General features: G+C 45.4%; 1 protein-coding gene across 1 annotated transcript in view; it reads left to right on the forward strand.

The window, feature by feature from the left end:
• The window catches only part of LOC128661206 (TRPM8 channel-associated factor homolog), a 155,829-nt gene extending 134,948 nt beyond the window's left edge, over positions 1-20,881 (forward strand). Inside the window, exons 7-8 of the mRNA XM_053715462.1 lie at positions 851-1,188; positions 19,487-20,881. Coding sequence (XP_053571437.1) covers positions 851-1,188; positions 19,487-19,720 — 572 coding nt within the window. The 3' untranslated portion in view covers positions 19,721-20,881. The remainder of the gene's footprint in view (positions 1-850; positions 1,189-19,486) is intronic.
• The last annotated feature ends 4,119 nt before the right edge of the window (positions 20,882-25,000 follow it).

Consider the following 25,000-nt stretch of genomic DNA (forward strand, 5'->3'; position numbering starts at 1 on the left):
TAGCATCTAGCTAATATCTACAGTTATACACCTAGCATCTAGATAATATATACAGTTATACACCTAGTATCTAGCTAATATCTAGTTATACACCTAGCATCTAGATAATATCTACAGTTATACAGCTAGCGTCTAGATAATATATACAATTATACCGCTAGCACATATTCTGAAATACTCCAAGCATTGATTATGCAAGAATGGGCTGCCATCAGTCAGGATAAGACCCAGAAGTTGATTGACAGTACGCTAGGGCGAATTGCAGAGGTCTTGGAAAAAAAAGGGTCAACACTGCAAATATTTACTCTTTGAATAAACAATGTAATTGTCAATAAAAGCTTTTGATACTTATGAAATGCTTGTAATTATACTTCAGTATACCATAGTAACATCTGACAAAAGTATCTAAAAACACTGAAGTAGCAGACTTTGTGAAAATTAATATTTGTGTCGTTCTCAAAACTTTTGGCTAGCAGTTACTTTAGTATCTAGATAATATCTATACTTGTTTATCTCTGTAAAGTAAACTAGCACATACCTGAGCTACAGTTATACAGCTAGTATCTAGATAATAGCTACAGTAATACATCTAGAATCTAGATAATATCTATACTTGTTTATCTTTGTAAATTAAACTAACACATACCTGAGCTACAGTTATACAGCTAGTATCTAGATAATAACTAAACTTAGTCAGAGCTGTTAATCTAATAACTCTAGCAAGAGGGGAGGACGTCTTTTATATAGAAGCCAGTGGCTTATTATTAAATTTTATGAGGTTTTCTCTAAATGTGATTTAAAGGGAAAATACTTTCATGTAGCATATAATTATTTTCTGTTTGTACTGTAGGTTGGATGCACGCTGGGTACCCTATCATGTGCCACTTAGAATCAGCCGGTGAACTCACAAATGTCCAAAATATACAGCGTTCAGGCTTTTGGGGACCCATTCATGAGCTTGGACACAATCAGCAACGGAGTGTGTGGGAGTTTCCCTCACACACCACAGAGGCCACGTGTAACCTCTGGTCTGTGTATGTGCACGAGACAGTGTTGGGGATACCACGGGATCGCGCCCACCCTGCATTAAAGCCAGATGAGCGAAGTAAGAGAATAAAAATGTACTTACAGAATGGGGCAAAGCTGAAGGACTGGAGTGTATGGACCGCACTGGAGACCTATTTACAGGTAACATGTACCCTAGCTCTATAAGCGCCTAGATATCACTCACCGTCTTACTGAAATCTACAAGACAAAAATAGACTATTCTGTGAGATGATCACAGACTGAAGATAGCGCCCTACACACTTCCCCACTTGCAAGTATCTCATGCTGTGAGATGATCACATACTGAAGATAGCGCCCTACACACTTCCCCACTTGCAAGTATCTCATGCTGTGAGATGATCACATACTGAAGATAGCGCCCTACACACTTCCCCACTTGCAAGTATCTCATGCTGTGAGATGATCACATACTGAAGATAGCGCCCTACACACTTCCCCACTTGCAAGTATCTCATGCTGTGAGATGATCACATACTGAAGATAGCGCCCCTACACACTTCCCCACTTGCAAGTAACTCATGCTGTGAGATGATCACATACTGAAGATAGCGCCCTACACACTTCCCCACTTGCAAGTAGCTAATGCTGTGAGATGATCACATACTGAAGATAGCGCCCTACACACTTTCCCACTTGCAAGTAACTCATGCTGTGAGATGATCACATACTGAAGATAGCGCCCTACACACTTCCCACTTGCAAGTAACTCATGCTGTGAGATTATCACATACTGAAGATAGCATCCTATACACTTCCCCACTTGCAAGTAACTCATGCTGTGAGATGATCACATACTGAAGATAGCGTCCTACACACTTCCCCACTTGCAAGTAGCTCATGCTGTGAGATGATCACATACTGAAGATAGCGTCCTACACACTTCCCCACTTGCAAGTAGCTCATGCTGTGAGATGATCACATACTGAAGATAGCGCCCTACACACTTTCCCACTTGCAAGTAGCTCATGCTGTGAGATGATCACATACTGAAGATAGCGACCTACACACTTCCCCACTTGCAAGTAACTCATGCTGTGAGATGATCACATACTGAAGATAGCGTCCTACACACTTCCCCACTGGCAAGTAGCTCATGCTGTGAGATGATCACAGACTGAAGATAGCACCCTACACACTTCCCCACTTGCAAGTATCTCATGCTGTGAGATGATCACATACTGAAGATAGCGCCCTACACACTTCCCCACTTGCAAGTATCTCATGCTGTGAGATGATCACATACTGAAGATAGCGCCCTACACACTTCCCCACTTGCAAGTATCTCATGCTGTGAGATGATCACATACTGAAGATAGCGCCCTACACACTTCCCCACTTGCAAGTAACTCATGCTGTGAGATGATCACATACTGAAGATAGCGCCCTACACACTTCCCCACTTGCAAGTAGCTAATGCTGTGAGATGATCACATACTGAAGATAGCGCCCTACACACTTTCCCACTTGCAAGTAACTCATGCTGTGAGATGATCACATACTGAAGATAGCGCCCTACACACTTCCCACTTGCAAGTAACTCATGCTGTGAGATTATCACATACTGAAGATAGCATCCTATACACTTCCCCACTTGCAAGTAACTCATGCTGTGAGATGATCACATACTGAAGATAGCGTCCTACACACTTCCCCACTTGCAAGTAGCTCATGCTGTGAGATGATCACATACTGAAGATAGCGTCCTACACACTTCCCCACTTGCAAGTAGCTCATGCTGTGAGATGATCACATACTGAAGATAGCGCCCTACACACTTTCCCACTTGCAAGTAGCTCATGCTGTGAGATGATCACATACTGAAGATAGCGACCTACACACTTCCCCACTTGCAAGTAACTCATGCTGTGAGATGATCACATACTGAAGATAGCGTCCTACACACTTCCCCACTGGCAAGTAGCTCATGCTGTGAGATGATCACATACTGAAGATAGCGCCCTACACACTTCCCCACTTGCAAGTAGCTCATGCTGTGAGATGATCACAGACTGAAGATAGCGTCCTACACACTTCCCCACTTGCAAGTAGCTCATGCTGTGAGATTATCACATACTGAAGATAGCGTCCTGCACACTTCCCCACTTGCAAGTAGCTCATGCTGTGAGATGATCACATACTGAAGATAGCGTCCTACACACTTCCCCACTTGCAAGTAACTCATGCTGTGAGATGATCACATACTGAAGATAGCGCCCTACACACTTCCCCACTTGCAAGTATCTCATGCTGTGAGATGATCACATACTGAAGATAGCGTCCTACACACTTCCCCACTTGCAAGTAGCTCATGCTGTGAGATGATCACATACTGAAGATAGCGCCCTACACACTTCCCCACTTGCAAGTAGCTCATGCTGTGAGATGATCACATACTGAAGATGGCGTCCTACACACTTCCCCACTTGCAAGTAACTCATGCTGTGAGATGATCACATACTGAAGATAGCGCCCTACACACTTTCCCACTTGCAAGTAGCTAATGCTGTGAGATGATCACATACTGAAGATAGCGCCCTACACACTTCCCCACTTGCAAGTAGCTCATGCTGTGAGATGATCACAGACTGAAGATAGCGCCCTACACACTTTCCCACTTGCAAGTAACTCATGCTGTGAGATGATCACATACTGAAGATAGCGCCCTACACACTTTCCCACTTGCAAGTAGCTCATGCTGTGAGATGATCACATACTGAAGATAGCGCCCTACACACTTCCCCACTTGCAAGTAGCTCATGCTGTGAGATGATCACAGACTGAAGATAGCGCCCTACACACTTTCCCACTTGCAAGTAGCTAATGCTGTGAGATGATCACATACTGTAGATAGCGCCCTACACACTTTCCCACTTGCAAGTAGCTCATGCTGTGAGATGATCACATACTGAAGATAGCGCCCTACACACTTCCCCACTTGCAAGTAGCTCATGCTGTGAGATGATCACATACTGAAGATAGCGTCCTACACACTTCCCCACTTGCAAGTAACTCATGCTGTGAGATGATCACAGACTGAAGATGGCACCCTTCACACTTCCCCACTTGAAAGTAACTCATGCTGTGAGATGATCACATACTGAAGATAGTGTCCTACACACTTCCCCACTTGAAAGTAACTCATGCTGTGAGATGATCACATTCTGAAGATAGCGTCCTACACACTTCCCCACTTGCAAGTAGCTCATGCTGTGAGATGATCACATTCTGAAGATAGTGTCCTACACACTTCCCCACTTGAAAGTAACTCATGCTGTGAGATGATCACATTCTGAAGATAGTGTCCTACACACTTCCCCACTTGAAAGTAACTCATGCTGTGAGATGATCACATTCTGAAGATAGTGGCCTACACACTTCCCCACTTGCAAGTAACTCATGCTGTGAGATGATCACATACTGAAGATAGCGTCCTACACACCTCCCCACTTGCAAGTAACTCATGCTGTGAAATGATCACATACTGAAGATAGCGCCCTACACACTTCCCCACTTGCAAGTATCTCATGCTGTGAGATGATCACATACTGAAGATAGCGCCCTACACACTTCCCCACTTGCAAGTAGCTCATGCTGTGAGATGATCACAGACTGAAGCTAGTGTCCTACACACTTCCCACTTGCAAGTAGCTCATGCTGTGAGATGATCACATACTGAAGATAGCGTCCTACACACTTCCCCACTTGCAAGTAACTCATGCTGTGAGATGATCACATACTGAAGATAGCGTCCTACACACTTCCCCACTGGCAAGTAACTCATGCTGTGAGATGATCACAGACTGAAGATAGCGCCCTACACACTTCCCACTTGCAAGTAACTCATGCTGTGAGATGATCACATACTGAAGATAGCGCCCTACACACTTCCCACTTGCAAGTAACTCATGCTGTGAGATGATCACATACTGAAGATAGCGCCCTTCACACTTCCCCACTTGCAAGTAACTCATGCTGTGAGATGATCACAGACTGAAGATAGCGTCCTACACACTTCCCCACTTGCAAGTAGCTCATGCTGTGAGATGATCACATACTGAAGATAGCTCCCTACACACTTCCCCACTTGCAAGTAGCTCATGCTGTGAGATGATCACATACTGAAGATAGCGTCCTACACACTTCCCCACTTGCAAGTATCTCATGCTGTGAGATGATCACAGACTGAAGATAGCGTCCTGCACACTACCCCACTTGCAAGTAACTCATGCTGTGAGATGATCACATACTGAAGATAGCGTCCTACACACTACCCCACTTGCAAGTAGCTCATGCTGTGAGATTATCACATACTGAAGATAGCGACCTACACACTTCCCCACTTGCAAGTAACTCATGCTGTGAGATGATCACATACTGAAGATAGCGTCCTACACACTTCCCCACTTGCAAGTAGCTCATGCTGTGAGATTATCACATACTGAAGATAGCGACCTACACACTTCCCACTTGCAAGTAACTCATGCTGTGAGATGATCACATACTGAAGATAGCGTCCTACACACTTCCCCACTTGCAAGTAGCTCATGCTGTGAGATTATCACATACTGAAGATAGTGTCCTACACACCTCCCCACTTGCAAGTAGCTCATGCTGTGAGATGATCACATACTGAAGATAGCGTCCTACACACTTCCCACTTGCAAGTAACTCATGCTGTGAGATGATCACATACTGAAGATAGCGCCCTACACACTTCCCCACTTGCAAATAACTCATGCTGTGAGATGATCACATACTGAAGATAGCGCCCTACACACTTCCCCACTTGCAAGTAACTCATGCTGTGAGATGATCACATACTGAAGATAGCGTCCTACACACTTCCCCACTTGCAAGTAGCTCATGCTGTGAGATTATCACATACTGAAGATAGCGACCTACACACTTCCCACTTGCAAGTAACTCATGCTGTGAGATGATCACATACTGAAGATAGCGTCCTACACACTTCCCCACTTGCAAGTAGCTCATGCTGTGAGATTATCACATACTGAAGATAGCGACCTACACACTTCCCCACTTGCAAGTAACTCATGCTGTGAGATGATCACATACTGAAGATAGCGCCCCACACACTTCCCACTTGCAAGTAGCTCATGCTGTGAGATGATCACATACTGAAGATAGCGACCTACACACTTCCCCACTTGCAAGTAGCTCATGCTGTGAGATGATCACATACTGAAGATAGCGTCCTACACACTTCCCCACTTGCAAGTAACTCATGCTGTGAGATGATCACATACTGAAGATAGCACCCTACACACTTCCCCACTTGCAAGTATCTCATGCTGTGAGATGATCACATACTGAAGATAGCGTCCTACACACTTCCCCACTTGCAAGTAGCTCATGCTGTGAGATGATCACATACTGAAGATAGCGACCTACACACTTCCCCACTTGCAAGTAACTCATGCTGTGAGATTATCACATACTGAAGATAGCGACCTACACACTTCCCCACTTGCAAGTAACTCATGCTGTGAGATGATCACATACTGAAGATAGCGACCTACACACTTCCCCACTTGCAAATAACTCATGCTGTGAGATGATCACATACTGAAGATAGCGCCCTACACACTTCCCACTTGCAAGTAACTCATGCTGTGAGATGATAACATACTGAAGATAGCACCCTACACACTTCCCCACTTGCAAGTAACTCATGCTGTGAGATGATCACATACTGAAGATAGCGCCCTACACACTTCCCACTTGCAAGTAACTCATGCTGTGAGATGATCACATACTGAAGATAGCGCCCTACACACTTCCCCACTGGCAAGTAACTCATGCTGTGAGATGATCACAGACTGAAGATAGCGCCCTACACACTTCCCACTTGCAAGTAACTCATGCTGTGAGATGATCACATACTGAAGATAGCGCCCTACACACTTCCCACTTGCAAGTATCTCATGCTGTGAGATGATTACATACTGAAGATAGCGTCCTACACACTTCCCACTTGCAAGTAACTCATGCTGTGAGATGATCACATACTGAAGATAGCGTCCTACACACTTCCCACTTGCAAGTAACTCATGCTGTGAGATGATCACATACTGAAGATAGCGTCCTACACACTTCCCACTTGCAAGTAACTCATGCTGTGAGATGATCACATACTGAAGATAGCGTCCTACACACTTCACCAGTTGCAAGTAGCTCATGCTGTGAGATGATCACATACTGAAGATAGCGTCCTACACACTTCACCACTTGCAAGTAGCTCATGCTGTGAGATGATCACATACTGAAGATAGCGTCCTACACACTTCACCACTTGCAAGTAACTCATGCTGTGAGATGATCACATACTGAAGATAGCGTCCTACACACTTCCCACTTGCAAGTAACTCATGCTGTGAGATGATCACATACTGAAGATAGCGTCCTACACACTTCACCAGTTGCAAGTAGCTCATGCTGTGAGATGATCACATACTGAAGATAGCGTCCTACACACTTCACCACTTGCAAGTAGCTCATGCTGTGAGATGATCACATACTGAAGATAGTGGCCTACACACTTCCCCACTTGCAAGTAACTCATGCTGTGAGATGATCACATACTGAAGATAGCGTCCTACACACTTCCCCACTTGCAAGTAACTCATGCTGTGAGATGATCACATACTGAAGATAGCACCCTAAACACTTCCCCACTTGCAAGTAGCTCATGCTGTGAGATGATCACATACTGAAGATAGCGCCCTACACACTTCCCCACTTGCAAGTAACTCATGCTGTGAGATGATCACATACTGAAGATAGCACCCTAAACACTTCCCCACTTGCAAGTAGCTCATGCTGTGAGATGATCACATACTGAAGATAGCGTCCTACACACTTCCCCACTTGCAAGTAGCTCATGCTGTGAGATGATCACATACTGAAGATAGTGCCCTACACACTTCCCACTTGCAAGTAGCTCATGCTGTGAGATGATCACATACTGAAGATAGCGCCCTACACACTTCCCCACTTGCAAGTATCTCATGCTGTGAGATGATCACATACTGAAGATAGCGTCCTACACACTTCACCACTTGCAAGTAGCTCATGCTGTGAGATGATCACATACTGAAGATAGCGCCCTACACACTTCCCACTTGCAAGTAACTCATGCTGTGAGATGATTACAGACTGAAGATAGCGCCCTACACACTTCCCCACTTGCAAGTAACTCATGCTGTGAGATGATCACATACTGAAGATAGCACCCTACACACTTCCCCACTTGCAAGTAACTCATGCTGTGAGATGATCACAGACTGAAGATAGCACCCTACACACTTCCCACTTGCAAGTAACTCATGCTGTGAGATGATCACATACTGAAGATAGCGTCCTGCACACTTCCCCACTTGCAAGTAGCTCATGCTGTGAGATGATCACATACTGAAGATAGCGCCCTACACACTTCCCACTTGCAAGTAGCTCATGCTGTGAGATGATTACATACTGAAGATAGCACCATACACACTTCCCACTTGCAAGTAACTCATGCTGTGAGATGATCACATACTGAAGATAGCGCCCTACACACTTCCCCACTTGCAAGTAGCTCATGCTGTGAGATGATCACATACTGAAGATAGCACCCTAAACACCTCCCCACTTGCAAGTAGCTCATGCTGTGAGATGATCACATACTGAAGATAGTGTCCTACACACTTCCCCACTTGCAAGTAGCTCATGCTGTGAGATGATCACATACTGAAGATAGCGCCCTACACACTTCCCCACTTGCAAGTAACTCATGCTGTGAGATGATCACATACTGAAGATAGCGCCCTACACACTTCCCCACTTGCAAGTAGCTCATGCTGTGAGATGATCACATACTGAAGATAGCGCCCTACACACTTCCCCACTTGCAAGTAGCTCATGCTGTGAGATTATCACATACTGAAGATAGCGCCCTACACAATTCCCCACTTGCAAGTATCTCATGCTGTGAGATGATCACATACTGAAGATAGCGTCCTACACACTTCCCCACTGGCAAGTATCTCATGCTGTGAGATGATAACATACTGAAGATAGCGCCCTACACAATTCCCCACTGGCAAGTATCTCATGCTGTGAGATGATAACATACTGAAGATAGCGTCCTACACACTTCCCCACTGGCAAGTAACTCATGCTGTGAGATGATAACATACTGAAGATAGCGCCCTACACAATTCCCCACTTGCAAGTAACTCATGCTGTGAGATGATCACATACTGAAGATAGCGACCTACACACTTCCCCACTTGCAAGTAACTCATGCTGTGAGATGATCACATACTGAAGATAGCGCCCTACACACTTCCCCACTTGCAAGTAGCTCATGCTGTGAGATGATCACAGACTGAAGATAGTGCCCTACACACTTCCCCACTTGCAAGTATCTCATGCTGTGAGATGATCACATACTGAAGATAGCGTCCTGCACACTTCCCCACTTGCAAGTAACTCATGCTGTGAGATGATCACACACTGAAGATAGCACCATACACACCTCCCACTTGCAAGTAACACATGCTGTGAGATGATCACATACTGAAGATAGCGTCCTGCACACTTCCCCACTTGCAAGTAGCTCATGCTGTGAGATGGTCACATACTGAAGATAGCGTCCTACACACTTCCCACTTGCAAGTAACTCATGCTGTGAGATGATAACATACTGAAGATAGCGTCCTGCACACTTCCCCACTTGCAAGTAGCTCATGCTGTGAGATGATCACATACTGAAGATAGCGTCCTACACACTTCCCCACTTGCAAGTATCTCATGCTGTGAGATGATCACATACTGAAGATAGCGACCTGCACACTACCCCACTTGCAAGTAACTCATGCTGTGAGATGATCACATACTGAAGATAGCACCCTACACACTTCCCCACTTGCAAGTAGCTCATGCTGTGAGATGATCACATACTGAAGATAGTGCCCTACACACTTCCCACTTGCAAGTAGCTCATGCTGTGAGATGATCACATACTGAAGATAGTGCCCTACACACTTCCCACTTGCAAGTAACTCATGCTGTGAGATGATCACATACTGAAGATAGCACCCTACACACTTCCCCACTTGCAAGTAGCTCATGCTGTGAGATGATCACATACTGAAGATAGTGCCCTACACACTTCCCACTTGCAAGTAGCTCATGCTGTGAGATGATCACATACTGAAGATAGTGCCCTACACACTTCCCACTTGCAAGTAGCTCATGCTGTGAGATGATCACATACTGAAGATAGCGTCCTACACACTTCACCACTTGCAAGTAGCTCATGCTGTGAGATGATCACATACTGAAGATAGCGCCCTACACACTTCCCACTTGCAAGTAACTCATGCTGTGAGATGATTACAGACTGAAGATAGCGCCCTACACACTTCCCCACTTGCAAGTAACTCATGCTGTGAGATGATCACATACTGAAGATAGCACCCTACACACTTCCCCACTTGCAAGTAACTCATGCTGTGAGATGATCACAGACTGAAGATAGCACCCTACACACTTCCCACTTGCAAGTAACTCATGCTGTGAGATGATCACATACTGAAGATAGCGTCCTGCACACTTCCCCACTTGCAAGTAGCTCATGCTGTGAGATGATCACATACTGAAGATAGCGCCCTACACACTTCCCACTTGCAAGTAGCTCATGCTGTGAGATGATTACATACTGAAGATAGCACCATACACACTTCCCACTTGCAAGTAACTCATGCTGTGAGATGATCACATACTGAAGATAGCGCCCTACACACTTCCCCACTTGCAAGTAGCTCATGCTGTGAGATGATCACATACTGAAGATAGCACCCTAAACACCTCCCCACTTGCAAGTAGCTCATGCTGTGAGATGATCACATACTGAAGATAGTGTCCTACACACTTCCCCACTTGCAAGTAGCTCATGCTGTGAGATGATCACATACTGAAGATAGTGCCCTACACACTTCCCCACTTGCAAGTAACTCATGCTGTGAGATGATCACATACTGAAGATAGCGCCCTACACACTTCCCCACTTGCAAGTAGCTCATGCTGTGAGATGATCACATACTGAAGATAGCGCCCTACACACTTCCCCACTTGCAAGTAGCTCATGCTGTGAGATTATCACATACTGAAGATAGCGCCCTACACAATTCCCCACTTGCAAGTATCTCATGCTGTGAGATGATCACATACTGAAGATAGCGTCCTACACACTTCCCCACTGGCAAGTATCTCATGCTGTGAGATGATAACATACTGAAGATAGCGTCCTACACACTTCCCCACTGGCAAGTAACTCATGCTGTGAGATGATAACATACTGAAGATAGCGCCCTACACAATTCCCCACTTGCAAGTAACTCATGCTGTGAGATGATCACATACTGAAGATAGCGACCTACACACTTCCCCACTTGCAAGTAACTCATGCTGTGAGATGATCACATACTGAAGATAGCGCCCTACACACTTCCCCACTTGCAAGTAGCTCATGCTGTGAGATGATCACATACTGAAGATAGCGCCCTACACACTTCCCCACTTGCAAGTAGCTCATGCTGTGAGATGATCACAGACTGAAGATAGTGCCCTACACACTTCCCCACTTGCAAGTATCTCATGCTGTGAGATGATCACATACTGAAGATAGCGTCCTGCACACTTCCCCACTTGCAAGTAACTCATGCTGTGAGATGATCACACACTGAAGATAGCACCATACACACCTCCCACTTGCAAGTAACACATGCTGTGAGATGATCACATACTGAAGATAGCGTCCTGCACACTTCCCCACTTGCAAGTAGCTCATGCTGTGAGATGGTCACATACTGAAGATAGCGTCCTACACACTTCCCACTTGCAAGTAACTCATGCTGTGAGATGATCACATACTGAAGATAGCGTCCTGCACACTTCCCCACTTGCAAGTAGCTCATGCTGTGAGATTATCACATACTGAAGATAGCGCCCTACACACTTCCCCACTTGCAAGTAACTCATGCTGTGAGATGATCACATACTGAAGATAGTGCCCTACACACTTCACCAGTTGCAAGTATCTCATGCTGTGAGATGATCACATACTGAAGATAGCGCCCTACACACTTCCCCACTTGCAAGTAACTCATGCTGTGAGATGATCACATACTGAAGATAGTGGCCTACACACTTCCCCACTTGCAAGTAACTCATGCTGTGAGATGATCACATACTGAAGATAGCGTCCTACACACTTCCCCACTTGCAAGTAGCTCATGCTGTGAGATGATCACATACTGAAGATAGCGCCCTACACACTTCCCCACTTGCAAGTAGCTCATGCTGTGAGATGATCACATACTGAAGATAGCGTCCTACACACTTCCCACTTGCAAGTAACTCATGCTGTGAGATGATCACATACTGAAGATAGCACCCTAAACACTTCCCCACTTGCAAGTAACACATGCTGTGAGATGATCACATACTGAAGATAGCGACCTGCACACTACCCCACTTGCAAGTAGCTCATGCTGTGAGATGATCACATACTGAAGATAGCACCCTACACACTACCCCACTTGCAAGTAGCTCATGCTGTGAGATGATCACATACTGAAGATAGTGCCCTACACACTTCCCCACTTGCAAGTAACTCATGCTGTGAGATGATCACATACTGAAGATAGCGACCTGCACACTACCCCACTTGCAAGTAGCTCATGCTGTGAGATGATCACATACTGAAGATAGCACCCTACACACTACCCCACTTGCAAGTAGCTCATGCTGTGAGATGATCAGATACTGAAGATAGCGTCCTACACACTTCCCCACTTGCAAGTAACTCATGCTGTGAGATGATCACATACTGAAGATAGCGCCCCACACACTTCCCCACTTGCAAGTAACTCATGCTGTGAGATGATCACATACTGAAGATAGCGTCCTACACACTTCCCCACTTGCAAGTAACTCATGCTGTGAGATTATCACATACTGAAGATAGCGTCCTACACACTTCCCCACTTGCAAGTAACTCATGCTGTGAGATGATCACATACTGAAGATAGCGCCCTACACACTTCCCCACTTGCAAGTAACTCATGCTGTGAGATGATCACATACTGAGGATAGCGCCCTACACACTTCCCCACTTGCAAGTAACTCATGCTGTGAGATGATCACATACTGAAGATAGTGCCCTACACACTTCCCCACTTGCAAGTAACTCATGCTGTGAGATGATCACATACTGAAGATAGCGTCCTACACACTTCCCCACTTGCAAGTAACTCATGCTGTGAGATGATCACATACTGAAGATAGCGCCCTACACACTTCCCCACTTGCAAGTAGCTCATGCTGTGAGATGATCACATACTGAAGATAGCGTCCTACACACTTCCCCACTTGCAAGTAACTCATGCTGTGAGATGATCACATACTGAAGATAGCGCCCTACACACTTCCCCAGTTGCAAGTAACTCATGCTGTGAGATGATCACATACTGAAGATAGCGCCCTACACACTTCCCCACTTGCAAGTATCTCATGCTGTGAGATGATCACATACTGAAGATAGCGTCCTACACACTTCCCCACTTGCAAGTAACTCATGCTGTGAGATGATCACATACTGAAGATAGCGTCCTACACACTTCCCCACTTGCAAGTAACTCATGCTGTGAGATGATCACATACTGAAGATAGCGCCCTACACACTTCCCCACTTGCAAGTAACTCATGCTGTGAGATGATCACATACTGAAGATAGCGCCCTACACACTTCCCCACTTGCAAGTATCTCATGCTGTGAGATGATCACATACTGAAGATAGCGTCCTACACACTTCCCCACTTGCAAGTAACTCATGCTGTGAGATGATCACATACTGAAGATAGCGCCCTACACACTTCCCCACTTGCAAGTAACTCATGCTGTGAGATGATCACATACTGAAGATAGCGCCCTACACACTTCCCCACTTGCAAGTAACTCATGCTGTGAGATGATCACATACTGAAGATAGCGCCCTACACACTTCCCCACTTGCAAGTAACTCATGCTGTGAGATTATCACATACTGAAGATAGCACCCTACACACTTCCCCACTTGCAAGTAACTCATGCTGTGAGATGATCACATACTGAAGATAGCGCCCTACACACTTCCCCACTTGCAAGTAACTCATGCTGTGAGATGATCACATACTGAAGATAGCGCCCTACACACTTCCCCACTTGCAAGTAACTCATGCTGTGAGATGATCACATACTGAAGATAGCGCCCTACACACTTCCCACTTGCAAGTAACTCATGCTGTGAGATGATCACATACTGAAGATAGCGTCCTACACACTTCCCCACTTGCAAGTAACTCATGCTGTGAGATGATCACATACTGAAGATAGCGTCCTACACACTTCCCCACTTGCAAGTAACTCATGCTGTGAGATGATCACATACTGAAGATAGCGTCCTACACACTTCCCCACTTGCAAGTAACTCATGCTGTGAGATGATCACATACTGAAGATAGCGCCCTACACACTTCCCCACTGTGCAAGTAACTCATGCTGTGAGATGATCACATACTGAAGATAGCGACCCTACACACTTCCCCACTTGCAAGTATCTCATGCTGTGAGATGATCACATACTGAAGATAGGTCCCTACACACTTCCCCACTTGCAAGTACTCATGCTGTGAGATGATCACATACTGAAGATAGCGCCCTACACACTTCCCACTTGCAAGTAACTCATGCTGTGAGATGATCACATACTGAAGATAGCACCCTACACACTTCCCCACTTGCAAGTAACTCATGCTGTGAGATGATCACATACTGAAGATAGCGCCCTACACACTTCCCCACTTGCAAGTACTCATGCTGTGAGATGATCACATACTGAAGATAGCGCCCTACACACTTCACCACTTGCAAGTAGCTCATGCTGTGAGATGATCACATACTGAAGATAGCGTCCTACACACTTCCCCACTTGCAAGTAGCTCATGCTGTGAGATGATCACATACTGAAGATAGCGCCCTACACACTTCCCCACTTGCAAGTAACTCATGCTGTGAGATGATCACATACTGAGATAGCTCCCTACACACTTCCCACTTGCAAGTAACTCATGCTGTGAGATGATCACATACTGAAGATAGCCCCTACACACTTCCCCACTTGCAAGTAACTCATGCTGTGAGATGATCACATACTGAAGATAGCGCCTACACACTTCCCCACTTGCAAGTAACTCATGCTGTGAGATGATCACATACTGAAGATAGCGCCCTACACACTTCCCCACTTGCAAGTAGCTCATGCTGTGAGATGATCACATACTGAAGATAGCGTCCTACACACTTCCCCACTTGCAAGTAGCTCATGCTGTGAGATGATCACATACTGAAGATAGCACCTACACACTTCCCCACTTGCAAGTAACTCATGCTTGTGAGATGATCACATACTGAAGATAGCGTCCTACACACTTCCCCACTTGCAAGTAGCTCATGCTGTGAGATGATCACATACTGAAGATAGCGTCCTACACACTTCCCCACTTGCAAGTAACTCATGCTGTGAGATGATCACATACTGAAGATAGCGTCCCTACACACTTCCCCACTTGCAAGTAGCTCATGCTGTGAGATGATCACATACTGAAGATAGCGCCCTACACACTTCCCCCACTTGCAAGTAACTCATGCTGTGAGATGATCACATACTGAAGATAGCGCCCTACACACTTCCCCACTTGCAAGTAACTCATGCTGTGAGATGATCACATACTGAAGATAGCGCCCTACACACTTCCCCACTTGCAAGTAACTCATGCTGTGAGATGATCACATACTGAAGATAGCGCCCTACACACTTCCCCACTTGCAAGTAACTCATGCTGTGAGATGATCACATACTGAAGATAGCGTCCTACACACTTCCCCACTTGCAAGTAGCTCATGCTGTGAGATGATCACATACTGAAGATAGCGTCCTACACACTTCCCCACTTGCAAGTAGCTCATGCTGTGAGATGATCACATACTGAAGATAGCGCCCTACACACTTCCCCACTTGCAAGTAACTCATGCTGTGAGATGATCACATACTGAAGATAGCGCCCTACACACTTCCCCACTTGCAAGTAACTCATGCTGTGAGATGATCACATACTGAAGATAGCGCCCTACACACTTCCCCACTTGCAAGTAACTCATGCTGTGAGATGATCACATACTGAAGATAGCGCCCTACACACTTCCCCACTTGCAAGTAACTCATGCTGTGAGATGATCACATACTGAAGATAGCGCCCTACACACTTCCCCACTTGCAAGTAACTCATGCTGTGAGATGATCACATACTGAAGATAGCGCCCTACACACTTCCCCACTTGCAAGTAACTCATGCTGTGAGATGATCACATACTGAAGATAGCGCCCTACACACTTCCCCACTTGCAAGTAACTCATGCTGTGAGATGATCACATACTGAAGATAGCGTCCTACACACTTCCCACTTGCAAGTATCTCATGCTGTGAGATGATCACATACTGAAGATAGCGCCCTACACACTTCCCCACTTGCAAGTAACTCATGCTGTGAGATGATCACATACTGAAGATAGCGCACGCTACACACTATCCCCACTTGCAAGTAACTCATGCTGTGAGATGATCACATACTGAAGATAGCGTCCTACAACACTTCCCCACTTGCAAGTAACTCATGCTGTGAGATGATCACATACTGAAGATAGCGCCCTACACACTTCCCCACTTGCAAGTAACTCATGCTGTGAGATGATCACATACTGAAGATAGCGCCCTACACACGTCCCCACTTGCAAGTATCTCATGCTGTGAGATGATCACATACTGAAGATAGCGTCCTACACACTTCCCCACTTGCAAGTAACGCATGCTGTGAGATGATCACATACTGAAGATAGCGCCCTACACACTTCCCCACATTGCAAGTAACTCATGCTGTGAGATGATCACATACTGAGATAGCGTCCTACACACTCCCCACTTGCAAGTAACTCATGCTGTGAGATGATCACCATACTGAAGATAGCACCCTACACACTTCCCCACTTGCAAGTAGCTCATGCTGTGAGATGATCACATACTGAAGATAGCGCCCTACACACTTCCCCACTTGCAAGTAACTCATGCTGTGAGATGATCACATACTGAAGATAGCGCCCTACACACTTCCCCACTTGCAAGTAACTCATGCTGTGAGATGATCACAGACTGAAGATAGCGCCCTACACACTTCCCCACTTGCAAGTAGCTAATGCTGTGAGATGATCACATACTGAAGATAGCGCCCTACACACTTCCCCACTTGCAAGTAGCTAATGCTGTGAGATGATCACATACTGAAGATAGCGCCCTAAACACTTCCCCACTTGCAAGTAGCTCATGCTGTGAGATGATCACATACTGAAGATAGCGCCCTACACACTTCCCCACTTGCAAGTAGCTCATGCTGTGAGATGATCACATACTGAAGATAGCGTCCTACACACTTCCCCACTTGCAAGTAGCTCATGCTGTGAGATGATCACATACTGAAGATAGCGCCCTACACACTTCCCCACTTGCAAGTAGCTCATGCTGTGAGATGATCACATACTGAAGATAGCGCCCTACACACTTCCCCACTTGCAAGTAGCTAATGCTGTGAGATGATCACATACTGAAGATAGCGCCCTATACACTTCCCCACTTGCAAGTAGCTCATGCTGTGAGATGATCACATACTGAAGATAGCGCCCTACACACTTCCCCACTTGCAAGTAGCTCATGCTGTGAGATGATCACATACTGAAGATAGCGCCCTACACACTACCCCACTTGCAAGTAACTCATGCTGTGAGATGATCACATACTGAAGATAGCGCCCTACACACTTCCCCACTTGCAAGTAACTCATGCTGTGAGATGATAACATACTGAAGATAGCGTCCTACACACTTCCCCACTTGCAAGTAGCTCATGCTGTGAGATGATAACATACTGAAGATAGCGTCCTACACACTTCCCCACTTGCAAGTAGCTCATGCTGTGAGATGATCACATACTGAAGATAGCGCCCTACACACTTTCCCACTTGCAAGTAGCTCATGCTGTGAGATTATCACATACTGAAGATAGCGACCTACACACTTCCCCACTTGCAAGTATCTCATGCTGTGAGATGATCACATACTGAAGATAGCACCCTAAACACTTCCCCACTTGCAAGTATCTCATGCTGTGAGATGATCACATACTGAAGATGGCGCCCTACACACTTCCCCACTTGCAAGTAACTCATGCTGTGAGATGATCACATACTGAAGATAGCGCCCTACACACTTCCCCACTTGCAAGTATCTCATGCTGTGAGATGATCACATACTGAAGATAGCGTCCTACACACCTCCCCACTTGCAAGTATCTCATGCTGTGAGATGATCACATACTGAAGATAGCGTCCTACACACCTCCCCACTTGCAAGTATCTCATGCTGTGAGATTATCACATACTGAAGATAGCGTCCTACACACCTCCCCACTTGCAAGTATCTCATGCTGTGAGATGATCACATACTGAAGATAGCACCCTAAACACTTCCCCACTTGCAAGTATCTCATGCTGTGAGATGATCACATACTGAAGATGGCGCCCTACACACTCCCCCACTTGCAAGTAACTCATGCTGTGAGATGATCACATACTGAAGATAGCGACCTACACACTTCCCCACTTGCAAGTATCTCATGCTGTGAGATGATCACATACTGAAGATAGCACCCTACACACTTCCCCACTTGCAAGTAACTCATGCTGTGAGATGATCACATACTGAAGATAGCACCCTACACACTTCCCCACTTGCAAGTATCTCATGCTGTGAGATGATCACATACTGAAGATAGCACCCTAAACACTTCCCCACTTGCAAGTTGCTCATGCTGTGAGATGATCACATACTGAAGATAGCGTCCTACACACTTCCCACTTGCAAGTAGCTCATGCTGTGAGATGATCACATACTGAAGATAGCGCCCTACACACTTCCCCACTTGCAAGTATCTCATGCTGTGAGATGATCACATACTGAAGATAGTGTCCTACACACTTCCCCACTGGCAAGTAACTCATGCTGTGAGATGATCACATACTGAAGATAGTGTCCTACACACTTCCCACTTGCAAGTAGCTCATGCTGTGAGATGATCACATACTGAAGATAGTGTCCTACACACTTCCCCACTTGCAAGTATCTCATGCTGTGAGATGATCACATACTGAAGATAGTGTCCTACACACTTCCCCACTTGCAAGTAGCTCATGCTGTGCCGCTCTCAGTTGCAGGAAGCCTTCAGCTGGGACCCATTTAAGAAGCTCTTCGCTGAATACCAGACCATGCCCGGCATAAAGAATGAAAATAATTACAAGATGAATCTGTGGGCGCAGAAGTTCTCTCAGGCTGTGCAGAAGAACCTGGCTCCTTTCTTCAAGGCCTGGGGCTGGCCCCTAGAGGACGAAACATGCAAACAGCTGTCTGCACTCCCTGAGTGGGAGAATAATCCTATGAAGTAATCTGTTAAACCAAAATGAGTTATACTCAGTATTACACTGTGTGCCTATAGCTTTTTATTTTCCAAATTACAAATATGGACACTGTTTTATACACACACACACACACACACACACACACACACACACACACACACACACACACACACACACACACACACACACACATATATATATGTATGTATGTATATGTGTGCGTGTGGTTGTCTTAGACTCTTGAAGATAAGAGAAGGCTGCATTTACCATTATAACCTCCCTTGCTATAAATTCCACAGCTTAGAAGTATTTCCTGTTTTGTTAGACCTATATTATTGAATAGTTCTAATAGTTTTTCTTTTTTAGATATAGCTCACAGAATAGAGTAATTATGTCAGGGCTAAATAGCAATCAACCCGCACATTCTAGGTATAGGTAACTGCATTGCAAGACTTCTATCTCTAAATGTGCTACTTGTGGGTGATCAGCACACACAATATACAGCGACACTAACCTATGTCTGCTGCTACTATGTATGGCTGGTTGATAAGCTTCTTTCTGGCTGTCTTTACTAATATACTCCTTGCACCAGCCACAAACCCTCCTCATTATATAGTAGCCTACTTATGACTGTGTGCCCTCAATAAACCCTAACCATATCTGGCCCTGGTTCCCTAACAATCCTCTCAATGTAATATCCTCCTAACATCCAATAGAATGCTAACTACTTAATTCTCTCCATAACCACCTACTGAATATGAAATCATCCACATGGACTTACCTCCACACAATCCGCCAACAATAAATTCCCCGCCCTGGGATCCCTCCTTGGCAAACATCCAATAAAAACTAAACACCCTATTTGTATTCAAAAACACTCCCAAACATTAACTAATTAGTAGAATAAGAGGGCTCAGTTTTGGTAGTGAGACTAATAACTGGAATTTTTAATGATAAACCAGAGTATTGAAAATGGAACCAAAAAGCTTCAGCAAGGCATTTCACTGGGTATTGTTTCATTTGGTGACAGTTTGCTATTTTAGTGGTTAGGAAGGGGGGTATGAGTTAGCTGTGTTTGTGTCGGGGAATTGCAGCAGGGTTCATTTAGTGTGGGGGCTGCCAGTGGGGACTGTATTAGTGGATTGGGAGCTGCTATGGGGGGATTATATTAGAGGATTGAGGGCTGCAAGGGGGACTATATTAGTGGGTTGGGGGCTGCCGGTGGGGAATATATTAGTGGATTGGGGGCTGCCAGGGGGGACTATATTAGTGGATTGGGGGCTGCCAGGGGGGATTATATTAGTGGATTGGGGGCTGCCAGTGGGGACTATATTAGTTGGTAGGGGGCTACCATTGGGGACTATATTAGTGGTTTGGGTGTTGCCAGTGGGTACTATAATTGTGGATTGGGGGTTGCCAGTGGGTTGGGCCACTATAGTTGGCTGATTTTGGATAGGCATGATTGGTGGCCAATTGTTTGAGGGACTGATCCAGGCTAGCATTAATTGCTGTTTGGGGGTGAATCAAGATTGGGATTTATAGCAGTGGTTTGCAGTCAGGGTTAATTGCTCTTTGAGGGTCAGGTTAAACATGGTTAGATGAGTAGGACATAGGTATTAAGGGAAGTAAAGGGGAAAACCATATGGAGCCACTACATTTTGATCACCTATACATGGGTGACTGACACTTAAAATGGTCAGGTTTGGGGTAATATGGCAGTATAAAAAGAACCTTGAGATACAAATTGCTCTCAGTACTTTTGCACAGCATCTCACGGCTCACGTTGTACTTTGTCTTACCTACAACGCTTTCTTTTCGTGGGGGGGGGGCTGAGAGAGTGCTAGATGGATTGGTGGGGACTGTATTAGAGAGAGTGCTAGATAGTTGGGTGGGGGGACTGTATTAGAGAGAGTTCTAGATAGTTGGGTGGGGGGAACTGTATTAGAGAAAGTGCTAGATAGTTGGGTGGGGGGAACTGTATTAGTGAGAGTGTTAGATGGTTTGGGGGGTGACTGCATTAGAGTACTAGACATAGGGGGGTAGCTGCATTAGTGAGAGTGCAAGATGGATGGGTGTTGGGGAACTGCATTAGAGAGAGTGCTAGACGGTTGGGGTGGGGGGCTTTATTAGAGAGAGTGCAAGATCGTTGGGTGGGGGGAGAGAATTCTGCAGGGATAATGAATATCTGGCCAGGTGTTGGCAAAGAGAATGCTGTGGGAATATAGGGAACACAGGTGGGTGAATGAGGTGCCTTAGAGGGTTTATAATAGGAAACTAACTAAAATGCACAGGGGTTGTGAGAATATGGGGCTGAACACTAACACAGCAAAAGAAAATGTCTTCCTGAAACTTTTTGTTCCTTATTAAATACTCACATTTATGAATCGAAATTGCAGTTGTTGGTCTCACTATAAAAACTGAGCCCTTGTACAAATTAGTTAACGATTACTAATAACTGTCTAGCACTCACTTATGCACTCCCCCACCCAACTGTCTAGAACTCTCACTAATTCACTCCCCTGCACCCAACTGTCTAGCACTCTCATTTATGCACTCCTTGGCACCCAACTGTCTAGCACTCTCCCTTATGCACTCCTCTGCACCCAACTGTCTAGCACTCTCACTTATGCACTCCCCCACTCAACTGTCTAACACTGTCACTAATGCAATCCCCCTCACCCAATCATCTTAGACTCTCACTAATGTAGTTCTCCCTACCCAACCATCTAGCACTCTCACTAATGTAGTTCCCCCCACTTAACCATCTAGCACTCTCACTAATGCAGTTTCCCCCACCCAAACATAGTATTCTCACTAATGCAGTCTCCCCCCACCCAACCATCTAGCACTCTCACTAATACAGTCTCCCTCACCCAACCATCTAGCACTCTCACTAATATAGTTCCCCCCACTTAACCATCTAGCACTCTCACTAATGTAGTTCCCCCCACTTAACCATCTAGCACTCTCACTAATGTATTTCCCCCACTTAACCATCTAGCACTCTCACTAATGTAGTTCCCCCCACTTAACCATCTAGCACTCTCACTAATGTAGTTCCCCCCACTTAACCATCTAGCACTCTCACTAATGTAGTTCCCCCACTTAAACATCTAGCACTCTCACTAATGTAGTTCCCCCCACTTAAACATCTAGCACTCTCACTAATGTAGTTCCCCCCACTTAACCATCTAGCACTCTCACTAATGTAGTTCCCCCCACTTAACCATGTAGCACTCTCACTAATGTCCCCCCCCCACCCATCTAGCACTCTCACTAATGTAATCCCCCCACTCAACCATTTTGCACTCTCACTAATGTGGTTTACCCCACCCAACCATCTTGCACTCTCACTAATGTACTGTAATTCCCCCACCCAGCCATCTTGCACTCTCACTAATGTAGTTCCCCCACCCAACCATCTAGCACTCTCACTAATCCAGTGTCCCCCCACCCATCTAGCATTCTCACTAATGCAGTCTCCCCCCACCCATCTAGCACTCTCACTAATGCAGTCTCCCCCTACCCATCTAGCACTCTCACTAATGCAGTCTCCCCCCACCCATCTAGCACTCTCACTAATGCAGTCTCCCCCCCAACCATTCTCACTAATGAAGTCTCCCCCACCCAACCATCTAGCACTCTCACTAATGCAGTCTCCCCTACACCCATCTAGCACTCTCACTAATGCAGTCTCCCCCCACCCATCTAGCACTCTCACTAATGCAGTCTCCCCCCAACCATTCTCACTAATGCAGTCTTCCCCACCCAACCATCTAGCACTCTCACTAATGTAGTCTCCCCTACACCCATCTAGCACTCTCACTAATGCAGTCTCCCCTACTCCCATCTAGCACTCTCACTAATGTAATTCCCCCAGGGCACACTGAACTCTTGCCCCTGCATTATTTTTTCTCTAACTTTTTCTTTGCATGTCCTCTGTGTGACCAGGGCTGGTTTAGGACATTGTACTTACAGGGTGCTTGCTGAGTCACATAATGAAATGACACCACCCAACTCTCTTTCCACTATAATTTATACCCAACTATAGGACTGTATTACATCATCATTCATGATTGCAAAATAAATACATAATTTTACACAAACCACCAATTTATATTGGTAAGGCAACCCTTCTCTCCTTATGTGCTGCCCTTGTAAAATGGTGACTGGGACCGATTATGGAGCCGGCACTGCATGTGATTAAATAATGCAGCTTACCTGACCTACTGTCTTTCCCTAATTGCTCTGCCCCTTGCTTCTTCTTACACCACTAACAAACTGACATTAAGCACCAATGCTATTTGTGATATTTACCAACACTAATAAATCCATTTAACAGATAATTTAAATGGAGCCATTTCATATCTATAAAAAGAAAGAGAGAAACAATCAGCTGAGACAGAACAAAAGCTAGAATGACTTCCATGCCTGTTCATTTTCATTGCCACTCAGGGTACGTACTCTTAACACACTATGCCTTTTCACAGAGAAAAAATATCCTGTAGCACATCAGTCTGACCCTGCCCAATGACAGTCCAGCGCCGAAATACCAGGCAATTCTTCTCTGAACAAGAGAAGCAACAACCCCCGACGATCGTTTCGGCCTTCTGTGAGCTTCGTCAGTGAGGTGCAGTCGCATCTCTCTAAGGGCATGTGTGCCATTTCATATATCTCAACTTTGAGTCGGGGCAATACATTTGTGATCTGCGGGTGAAGCTCAGCAGCAAGGGTCAGGGCTGAGCAGTCCAGTAGGTGGTTTGGGGTCAGGATGCATGTCGTTGGTTGTACAGTTCCTTATGCAGAATTTTGGCATTTTGTGCTATTTTTGGGTTGTGCTAGAGAAGTCCTAAGTCTCTTTAGAAGAAACAGGAACTTACTTTATAGAATCCAGCCTGAGGGGACCGGGGAACAGAGCACTTAACTCAGGATTGTTCCACAAAATGCTTAGAACTTATATCTAGTTAGAAAATTCCTCTTTTTCCTCTCTATGCAATTATCATAAATCAAAACCTAAAGTGCCTTCACATTACATTATACACATGTGTACAACTGTACATTTATATTAATGTATTACACGCTATACTGCTACTTATAAAAACATACAGCTAGATTACAAGTTTTGCGTTATGAGGGGTGCGGTGCTAACTTGCACGTTATTGTCACCGGTCACTTACCTACAGCGCTGGTATTATAGGTTTTCATAAACCAGGCGTTAGCAGGCAAGAAGTGAGCGCAGAGCAAAAATACCAGCGCTGAAGCTCAATCCTATTGGCTGATTGCATCAGTCAATAGGATTTTTTCACC

This window comes from Bombina bombina, chromosome 5 (genome assembly GCF_027579735.1).
Source record: "Bombina bombina isolate aBomBom1 chromosome 5, aBomBom1.pri, whole genome shotgun sequence".
Taxonomy (NCBI): Eukaryota; Metazoa; Chordata; class Amphibia; order Anura; family Bombinatoridae; genus Bombina; species Bombina bombina.